This window comes from Argentina anserina, chromosome 6 (assembly GCF_933775445.1).
Source record: "Argentina anserina chromosome 6, drPotAnse1.1, whole genome shotgun sequence".
Classification (NCBI taxonomy): Eukaryota; Viridiplantae; Streptophyta; class Magnoliopsida; order Rosales; family Rosaceae; genus Argentina; species Argentina anserina.
In genome coordinates, this window is record NC_065877.1 from 33,132,747 (window position 1) to 33,143,837 (window position 11,091).

General features: G+C 37.3%; 3 protein-coding genes across 3 annotated transcripts; 2 read left to right on the plus strand and 1 right to left on the minus strand.

The window, feature by feature from the left end:
• The first annotated feature begins 2,633 nt into the window (after positions 1-2,633).
• LOC126797350 (NDR1/HIN1-like protein 6) lies at positions 2,634-3,395 on the plus strand. Its single transcript, XM_050523991.1, has one exon. It carries the CDS (start codon positions 2,634-2,636, stop codon positions 3,393-3,395), a length of 762 nt encoding a protein of 253 aa, XP_050379948.1.
• A 1,084-nt stretch (positions 3,396-4,479) lies between these two features.
• On the plus strand, positions 4,480-7,223 carry LOC126797685 (uncharacterized). Its single transcript, XM_050524371.1, has 6 exons — positions 4,480-4,726; positions 4,838-4,970; positions 5,283-5,386; positions 5,479-5,650; positions 5,767-5,898; positions 5,994-7,223. The coding sequence occupies exons 1-6, from the start codon at positions 4,686-4,688 to the stop codon at positions 7,062-7,064; spliced, it is 1,653 nt and encodes a 550-aa protein (XP_050380328.1). The 5' UTR covers positions 4,480-4,685; the 3' UTR covers positions 7,065-7,223.
• Positions 7,224-9,285: 2,062 nt separating this feature from the next.
• LOC126797686 (LOB domain-containing protein 41-like) lies at positions 9,286-10,741 on the minus strand. Its single transcript, XM_050524372.1, has 2 exons — positions 10,434-10,741; positions 9,286-10,347 (listed from the first exon to the last, which is right to left on the minus strand). Exons 1-2 carry the CDS (start codon positions 10,621-10,623, stop codon positions 9,638-9,640), a joined length of 900 nt encoding a protein of 299 aa, XP_050380329.1. The 5' UTR covers positions 10,624-10,741; the 3' UTR covers positions 9,286-9,637.
• Positions 10,742-11,091: the final 350 nt, after the last annotated feature.

Genomic DNA, 11,091 nt, shown 5'->3' on the forward strand with positions numbered 1-11,091 from the left:
AACTTAATTAAAATGAACACCAAAATAAGAAATTTATTCTTGTAAGGACTAAAAACACCAATGGAGTAAAATAAAAACATCTACATGTAATAGAGATAGATATGAAGTAAATAGAAATTAAATCATAGATTTACATTTGAGGAGAATTGAACTTGGGTGAGCTTGGTGCTCAATAAAACAACAAACCAAAGCTGCAAGACTACAATATGTGGTGATATCATCCATCCTTAGCAATTTTTCTTGAAATTCTTGGGTGGGCTTCAGCCCCCCCCCCCCCCCCCCCCAACCTTGCACCTAGATTTGCGCCTGTAAATACCACTTCTAACATAAAGAGATGGGGGATTTTTTACATTAGAGAAGAAGAGAGAAAATCACTTAAGCAAGATCACTCTCGAGAAATCCCGAAGTCCCCCAAATCTAAGAAGAATCATCAAGTCGTTCTTCATCAAATCCAAATCCAAACTCAAGTCCATGAAGAATCATCAAGCTACCAAATTGCTCGTTTTTCATCAAATCCAAATCCAAACTCAAGTCCATGAAGAATCATCAAGCCACCAAATCGATCGTTTTTCATCAAATTCAAATCCAAATCAAACTTAAATTCTCAAGATCAAGTGCACGTCACCCTTGAGCCAAGTTACATACGGAGATAGAATCAGAGGAGTTCATAAAGATTGTAACCCCGCGCTTGATTATTAATAAATTACATTATTATTTGTACACGTGTCTGCACTCTTATTTATTTTCAGATTCTCATTCTACACTAATACTACCCCTTAAACCTTATTTTGAACAGCTAGCATATTTCCACAAGTATACGTTATGCATGTTCATTGTGATTGATAGCAGACTCAGCAGTACATATACCTTTTATATTGGCTAGCTATTTTAACATGTATAATGAGGACTTCGAGGAAAGTAAAATCTAATTCCGGCCAACTAAGGTTATAATATCGGATGAATTTAAACTAATAGCAATTTAGTACTAGTGTGAGTGTCTAAGTTTGGAGTGCAGGAAAGACCGAAAGAGATTAATTGACGGTGAAGTGAACGTACATGTTGAGAAAAAGATTGATGCATTGGCCAGAAAACACAATGCTGCATGCAGATTTGTGGATGAGGTACGTTAGAATACAATAATTTTTTATTACATATTCTTAGGGGAGCTTCCTATGAATAAATGGTTGATGAAATGTGCAATGGTCAATTGAGCTTGAAAATATAACTTGAACTCTAAATTATTCATTTGAAACTCACTTGGTCCTCGTTATAAAAATCTTGATTGGTGTGTTTGAATGAGGAAATCATAAAATCTACATGAGTTTACAAATAGATTTAAAAAGTTTGAAATAAATTAAAGAGATGAAATATTAAAAAGTGAATTTTTTTGGAAAAATAATTCAACACTGGAAAAGAAATTGCAAATTACACTTATTCTATAGGGAATTTAAGTGGGAAATTTAAGCAATAAATTCCTTATTTTAAATATCCCAAAAATTTCGAATTTCCAATATATAGTTGTCAAAAGAAAATTGTCTTTTGGAATTATAAAATCATCACTTTTAATTAAATTCTTTCTTTTTTTCCCTCATCCAAAGTCCAAACACACCATATTAGAAGTTTTCCCTATATATATTCTTATAGTTGGATTGCTTAAGGGTGTGGTGGATTATGAATATTAATTTCATTCCAAAACCATGAGTAATGAATTTGACCCATAGCGTTGATTGATTAATTATAATTCTTACCACGAGCTTTTCATGAATCGAACTCACCTCTTGTCTTTTAACATTTATATCACGTTCAAAAGATGTATATCCTTCCTTATCTCGATCGATGCTATAATTAAAAAAGTATGGGCATTGTTGTGGAACACTGCTGAGTGTTGAGTGCATGCTTCGTGCCCGTCCACACGTACCACACGACCTAGTCGAGCACAAGGACTAACCGTATATGTGGATGATCCTACTTGCCATTAAACTTCTTTTCACGTAATCAAATCCTAGCAAAACCTCCTTGTTGCATGAACCTTGTCGCAAAATCTTAGTTAAATTTTATTGGTAATATTATTTTTAATTTATGAGTCCGATTCGATCTAATAGACTAATAGCCACTGGCAATCAGTAAAGTTTTTTCTGAAAATCAGGTTAATTGGCTTATGAGGTTATAGTACACATAATAATTCCTCTAATATCTATTAATCGATGAATTCATTTCGATTCGATATATAGTAGAAGCCTAATTTAGAGAGTCGAGAGCGAGCAAAATTCGGGTTGACATACAATCACAATACAAATGCATACATTGCCAGTGGTTTATAGCTAGCTAGCAATTTCATGTTTGAGGATATCCGCACATATGTAACGAATTAAATCCTTTTCTTTTTATTCTTGAGAGGAAACAGATCAAGTCCTCAATAAATGGAAATTTAATCCATCATATATTCCATACAAGCATCACAATATCCCCTGTGATCTAAAATTAAGCTGATCATCACCCAAACCCAAGAGGAAGAAGAAAGAAGGAGCCTAAATCTCTTTCTTCTTCTTCTCGTAGATAATTATACTTCTAACTCCATTCTCTTACGTACCTATATCGATCAGTAACATATATATCATTACCCATCCGTCATTATGCACCCAGGGCCTTACAACCCGCCACCAGGCTACGCCCCTCCTGGCCCATATGGCCGTAATGTTCCTCGTTATGGCCATCCCGGCGCAGGAAGTCGTAGAGGTGGTTGCAGTTGCATGAAGGTGTATTGTTGCTGTTGTTGTTGCTTGTTCACAACGGTATTGTTGTTAATCGGTGCCTTGGTTGCTACGTTTTTCATAGTTGACCCCAAGACACCCAAATTCACCATGGATGGCTTTGAATCCAAGTCCTTCAAAATTAACGATGATGGCAGCATCTCGTCACAGTTTCAAGTCGCTGTAAAACTTGAGAATCCCAACAAGCACCTCGAATTTATTGTCGGAGAAACAAAGAATCCGGCGGACAAGGCGATCGGAATCATGTACCAAAATGTCCAAGTGTGTTCGGGATCCATCCCAAATTTCAGTCTAACAAAAACGAGCACGAAAACGGTAAACATGGATCTCAATGGGGAGTTGAAAAAAGATAGTTTAGGAGATGGCTCCAGTGATTCACTTGCTGATAAATTGAAGAAGGACGACAAAATTCCTTTGCTTCTTACAACAATGATACCAATTAAGCTCAAGTTGGCAGGGAAGGAATTGTTCTCGAATGTTCGGTTCGTTGTTGGTGTCAACACCACCATGAACGTCAAGAATTTTGGTGAAGGCAAGAAGCTTGATGTTTCAGACAAAAAAATTGAGACGGCGTTTTATATTAATAAAGCTTATCACAAGTTTAGTGGTGATAGTTTTTTTTAGATGTTGAAAACTAATACCCCAGCTGTTAACTATTTTAATACATTCATTAGTAAATTTTTCCCATATAACTCAATCATGCACCAGATGTATAGATTTGTTGATCTGCTTCTGGTTTGCGTAATCATTAATCGAATTGAACATTAATTAATAATTAATGAAGGAAAGTTTCCATTGTTGGTTCAAGTTTGTAACACTCCCTCAGACCTCAGTGGCGCATTTAGAATTAGAAATCTGTTTAGGCTAAATTTTTAATGAAATAATTTTCAGAATTTAATCACACGTCTTTCTCACTTTCACACTTATAACCATTCACTTTTTCACAGTCATATTCATATGATGTGCGCAATTTCTAGTATATATAAAAATTTAGTGTTTTTTAGATTTTATTACAAAATACTAAAGATTCGATTAGGAAGTCATCTTTACTTTCTCCTAGGATCATCATATCATTATAGCTCTAGCATGCTATACATGAACGCGACCTCAGCAACAGCATGCCTGCATAATCAGTTGGTCACCGCTCACCAGCCCAATTCACATCAAACAATTTTTGTTTTTTTGTTTTTTTTTGGGGGGGGGGGGGATGAGGCAGGTTGTGTTTATTCTACAGTGTCAGTGCGTGTGTCCCAAGCTTCCATAGGAATATAATGATACCCATCTTAGGCATATTAGAAGAGCATCAAATTATTGTAGCTTATCCACAAGACCAAGCACAAAGTTACAAACTTGATAATGAAATTACTTTCTACTATAAAATTTGCATAACCACTTTGTCTTTTTCATCTTATAACAAGTCCCTTAACGCTTGACTTTTAGGTATTAATCAATTCAATCATAAATCAATGATCATGAAGTTTCCGCTAGTCTTTTTCTCTCTCAATTTGTCTATTTGAGTCTTCCCATTATTGTTCGTTTTGGTTCTTATCAAAATGACCTTTTTTATCCTTCTAATCCAATTGCCCGAAATTCTCCTTTTGCATAAATTTGAGCCCCATGTCCTTTGCTCATGATGAGGGTTTTTCCTTAGTAACACACAAGTGTCATATACCGTGACAGTGGGGCAGTTTTTCAAGGAGACTAACAACTGTCTCGTGCCTCATACGTACTCTCTCCCACTCCCTATTTTCCAACCCACTCCTCCTAAATTGGCAACTGATTCACCCAACTGTATCATGCTGCTTACTCCTCATTCGTTGCTGAAACCTCTCCTCTCTTTCCTCTAGCTCTGGCAGGTTTCATCTTCATGTTTTTCCTTGGAAAAATCCCAGAACTTGGTTTCCAGGCATAGACATGTTTGACATATTGTTCGGGTGGAGAAAAGCTTCCAAGTGGTAATTACATATAACCACCATATTCATATATTTGAGGCTGCTTTTTTTTTTTGCCAAGGAATATATTTTGGTGGCAGTTATGGATCAATAGGTTTTTGTTTGTTGCTACAGCAAGCAGCTGTTCAAGCAGGTGAAGTTCCGGCTCAAGTTGCTGAAGAACAAGAGGGCTACTATAGTGAGGCAATTGCGAGAAGACGCCGGGGAGCTGATCAAGAATGGCTACGAAGACAAAGCCTTAAATAGGGTATGTTATCTATCTACTTATCTAGAACAAAATCTCACAGCACATCTCCTCTGTTTTCTAATTTTCATCACTAGAGTTTTAGAGTTTTCAGAAGCATGTGACTAGTTTGTTAAACTATTTACTTAGCTTGGGTACAAAGCTACAAATGAATGAAATAATGGTCATATTGAATCCAAGCAAATAACAAGTTTCATTGGACTAATTTTATGATTTTTATCTATGGACGTGTCACTGGTCATTTTGGTACCAAAGGTAGGAAACATTCTCCAGAAAAGGAATATCACACCTCTTGATTGTCTTCTCAATTTTCAGGTTGAGCAGATAATCAATGATGAATGCATAGTGGCACTGTATGAACTGCTGGACAATTTTTGTGAATTTATCCTCCTTCACCTTTCGTACATCCGAAGACACAAGTATGCCTTAAACATTGCTGTTGTTCTCTTGATCTTTTTGTCTTGTGGTATTTTTATCTGAAATAATAGTCTTCTGTTGTTACTTGGTAAAGGGACTGTCCAAATGACATAAATGAAGCGGTTTCAAGTCTTATATATGCTTCTGCTAGATGTGGAGATCTCCCTGAGCTTAGAACTATCCGAAAGCTCTTTGGAGAACGTTATGGCCAGAAATTTGCAAGGGATGCTCTTGAATTATTCCCGGGGAACCTTGTGAATTACCAGGTAGCTGTTAACTTTTCCAATAGGACATGTATTTAGTTTTAGAAGTGATCACATGATCCTTGCCAAAAAATAATATGATCACATGGACATATGAACTAACAAATCTGAAACTCCAGGTAATAGAGAAACTGTCTCTAATATCCGTATCAGATGATATGAAACACCGAATGGTCAATGAAATAGCAAGGAATTATTGCATCAAACCAGAAGTTTTAGCAATTGAATACTACTCCGATTGGCAACAGAAGGTAAGTAACTAAATAGTAAATACACATGATGTGTTCATTTCTAGTTGCACAAAAGTAAGATATTGCATTCACGTCCTTTGTTCCATGCGCATCAGGTGAAGGAAACTAGTGGACATCATGCACTGGATACAAATGTTCGGACTTATTACGAAAGATCTGAAATGCAGATTTGTAATGTCGAAGAGTTTCAATCAGAAGATGTCCATGATTCCAATATATCTCGAAGAGCTTCAGTAGCTAGGCTAGCCCCGACTATATCAGACTCTCGGCTGCATAATGAAATAGAGGAAGTACAGCACTATGCTGAAGTGGATTCTCCAAAAGGTAAAGAAATAGTGGTGTATAATGATGACATTGAAGAGGTTCAGTCTTGCACAACAAGATATGGAGATGACTTCCAAGACCAAAGTGCTTTCAAGTTCAAAGCTAGCGTTCCTAAGAAGGAGAATCTTGTAAACAGTTTTGACCGTAGTTATGTGGAAACATGGATTGTGGATTCAGGGTCAAGAATCTCTGGGATAAGTTTTAAGGGAAATGAGAAAAGACCAAGGAAGAGATCAGTGTCACAGGAAAATCAGTTTATGAAGGATAATGAATTTCCAAGTTGCTATGCTAGAAAGCATCAGAAGAAATTGGGACCTAACATCTTGTCCTGCAAATGCAGCCTGGTAAATCCATGTTATGTTTGCAATGGGAAAGAGACTGTCGAATTTGAGGTTCCGACAATGAAGAAAAATAGAGGGATTTCAACTAGGGAGAGATTTGCTAATCCGGGTCATGAACATAAAAGCTTGGTGTACAATGTTTTCAATTACCCTGATCACCAGCCGAAAGCGCAAAGCAAAGTGTTTAAAGAAACCATCCATGACAAGCTTCCCTCTTATACTCCATCTTCATCATCTTCTCCAACTGTGACTAGTTCTTGGAGGAGAAAAGAAATGGTACCTCCCTACTTCAGAAACGTGACAATGCCGCCGGAAAGAGTCCAGGACAAGCGAAAGGAAGAGTGTCAACGTTCCATTTCAGACTGCTTTCAGTATCCTACTCATGTACATCCAAAGCTGCCAGATTACGATGATATTGCAGCTACATTCATGGCTCTCAAGAAAGAACGTCTGCAACCTTGGCCTCCTCGAAGCAATCAGCTTTATGGTAGTCTGCATTAGAATCACTAGCATTAACATTCAAATTTCCACTATTCGGAATCACTAGCATTCTTCATGCTTTAATACTTCAACCTTTTCACTGTTGTTATCTAGTAGAAAATTTGCTAGTGCAAGGGAATTTAGTCCAGAACAGAATCTTTCTATTGCAGAATTTGTTACCTTTCATTTCAAAATCTATCTTATTCCGCTCCTATCCAATTTTCCGGGTCGAGACTAATGTGGACTAGGCTTTTGAAGTATTGGGCCAAATACTGAATTGCTGGTACTAAAGACAAGTGTGCCCCATCTCGACACCAGATTGATGAGGTGTGATAGTGATAGATTAATGTCGCATTGTTTCAATTCATATCATTATGTTCACGTGAACTCAACGGTGTGTGCAAGTGTGTCCCTCCACACAACGACGCCTACCAATCTTTGTTTCTTTTGGACAAACACTTGGCAATTTAAAATATGAACTTCAAAGTTCCCAAAGTAGATTAATCACTACTTCCAAATTACTCTTATAAGTTATCCACCTGAACCATTAAATTAGTGATTATTTGCGACAATCACACGACTATTTTGTACCCAAAAAGTCATTAGGATAGTCACTATTTGTGACAATTGAGGGACTTCATGCATGCACCCGAACATTAGAATATTAGAGTAGTTTTGACCGTCGACTAAGAAATTCATGTTCAATTGTTATTAGATTTACACCCAAAGATTTGAAGACAAAACAACTAAATTTTAAGATAATTTGTCCCACTGTCTAGTTTATATCAAGTGTGATTAAATATAAATCTCTTAGTCAGTTGGTTTATATCCAAGATGACTAAGCATAAATCTTTTGGTCAATTGGCTTCTAAGAGCATATCCAACAACTTATGCATTTAAAGAAAAAAAATTTAAAGAAAATTTGATTATTTTTTCGTTCCAAGCTTCTTTATCTCATTCTCTATAACTCTATTTCATTCTCTAAAATAGAGAATAAGATGAAAGACAAGATGCAATTCTATATTTATACATGATTTAGCAAAAATTTATATAACCAAATATTAAATGCTTGCACTCTCTTCAATAACTTAAACTTATATTACACCAATAAAAAAATCTAAATGAATTATTCTAAGCCAACAATATAAAAATATATTATACTTTTATAGTTATAATAAATAAGAAAATAGAAATTTTATTGTTGTAATAAATACAATAATATGTAAAATAAAAGATATTGTTGAACTTTGAACATAAATTTTATAAAGATGTTGAGAATTAAGCATAAATCTCATGATTAAGAATAAACATATGAGCTTAGTGTCATGTAAACATCTATTATCGTTCTAAACTTCTAACCCTTATCGTCCGTATGTACAATATCAGGATAGTAGTGGCATGAGATTTTCCAATGAGGACTATCTGGATGAAGACTAAAAACTTAATTATTAATTAGACATATTTTCAATTATAGTTTTTTATCTCAACCGTTTAAATTTTAAGTCTATATAAGTAGATTACTTATATACATTTTTAGCTAATTTAGTAATGATTAAGGTATCAGAGTAGATCAAATTAGTAAATTAACTAAAATTATCAAACATGAACTGTTTAAGTTCATAATGAGTAAATCACATTTATAGATATCTTAACGATTTTCAATTTAAACAAAAAAATTACAATGATAATCTACTCATATATATCTACAAACTAAACGGTCGAAAATTTTAATATAAGAACGAAAAGTGGGTGCGTCTCTTTGGTCTTCAACAAGATGGTTCTTATTGAAAAAACTCGATGATATTGTACCCAAGTGAGCATTTCCAATAATGACCACCTTGTTCAGCACTAGTTGAGCACCTCTACAATTCACCCATTTTTCGATCTCAAATTAACATATTGAATATTTAATTTATGGATATAAATGAATTTCATACAATATAAAAAAATTTAAGATATTTATAAATGTGATTTATTCATTATGAACTGTTTATATTTAATTATTTTAATCTGTTAACTTATTTGATTTACTCTCATATAATTATTAAATTAGTTGAAAATTTATATAAGATAATTTATGTATAAACTTAAAATCTAAACTGTTGATATTAAAAAATGTGGTTGAAAAATAAGTTTAATTCATAATTAATTAAAAAATCCTCAACTCCGATCATATTGGAAATCTCCGGTGCACCCAAAACGAAACAAAGAGAAAAGGCTTTGCATGCGGGACAAGTGTCCATAGGAAAACAGCGTTACGCTCTCTCATTCTGACAACAAAATTGTACTCTAGTGTAGTACTACTAGTACTTGCACTGTAAATAACATGAAACATATCTTTCACTTTTACTGCAAGGAGCATTAAAGATAGATCCCACCTAAGATTTATTTGTCCCCCTCTGTTCATTTACGGATTAACCATTTCCTGCTGTACGTGCAAAAAAACCCACATTTGTACATCGTTCGCTTCACAAAGTGTTAAAAACGACTCCAAAACTAAAAAAAGCATACTACGCCAAAGGAAGGGTCAGGATCTCTTCAATGTGATCAGAGGAACCGATATCTGCCGTCAAAACTTGATTCAGTAACTTTACTCAAGCAAGGCCCAGCTCCATTTTACACGCGCCGTCACCCGACGACGAGCCACCGCAGAATCCTGAGATGTCTACCCTTCTCTTCTTCACCGGAACCACGCGCGGTGCACGTGACGAAGATTCCAGACCAAGAGTCAGATCCAGACCCAACTCGCTTTCCTGAACCGGCGAGAGTCTCTTGTGCGCCGACGACTCCCGCTCGACTCGGAACAAGAGCGTTGCCTCGGCCGTCTCTGAGGAGATCATGCTCTCGGTTTCTTTGGTGTCGCAGTCCACGTTGGCAGCCTCGGACTGATGACTCAGCGACGAGTCGTGACTCGTTGAGCGGTTGAGCTCGTCCCTGGTCCAGTGCGGCTTGGCTTCCAACTTAACCGCCGCGACCTCTCCGGACGCGGTCTTGTTATTCTTGGCCTTCGCGGCGGACGACCTCCTGAACCGGTAGCGCGTCTTCGCCTTCTGGGGATCATTGGACGCGGCGGAGTTCTCGTCCTTGGACTTGGACACGTGGCGAATGTCGTACGCCTTGAGAGGTGGGCCATGCCCGTTGGCCGCGGCCTCAGAGGTGATCGGAGTGATCGGCTGGCCTCTAAGCACGTTCTCCACGGCGGTTTGACAAAGCTGCCATGACCCGGACCACAGCAACCCGACCGACCCGTAAATCGGGTTCACAATCCGCCCGCATGCCTCGTACAACAGTGACCGGAATATCGCTGTTAAATACAAACCCACCGTTAGCCAATTGTCAAACCATAAACTCAAGTAAAAAATTAAAAGATGTTTGAGAAAGTACACTAACCAGGTCGCAGGTGTTCGGGACCGGCGTTGATGAGGTTCATGAGCCCGGCGCGGCCGTAAAACTTGGCAAGAAAAACGGTGGCGTTGGCCTGAGATTCAGGGCTCTTTATCCACTGCAAACATGGCCGGATGCTACAATTCTCACTGCACCCTTTTCGTAGTATTCGGCATCCATTACAGCTCATCCGCATTTTCGGTTTTCCTTCTTCGTTAACAGCTGAAATTCTTAGAGAGAACAAGGGTTGAGAACTTTAGAGAGAGAAAGAGAAATGTTGTTTGGGTTTTGGTTTGGGTTTGGGTTGTGAAAGAAGGAGGGTTGAGGGTATTTAAGTGGGGAAGGGTTCGAGAGAAATGGGGAGTCACTGGGTTTATACAGGTACTGCCCACTGAGACGCTGTTGTTTTATACTTTCTATTTTTATCCAAAACTCCCAAACAAGACTGGTTTCCACATTCAATCAGGGTTGGCCTTCCCAACCCACTTTTATTTTAATTCCCATTTAATCCAGGTGATAATTCCCTTCGAAAATCTCGCTCCCAGCGCGTGGCCTCACTCCCCAATTATGGGCATTCACTCTTTCATTCCATTGGGATTGGGCTGTACACCCATGATGCGCTACTGATCGCTACGAAGTGGGGTTTTCTCGTCGTCGGAAAACC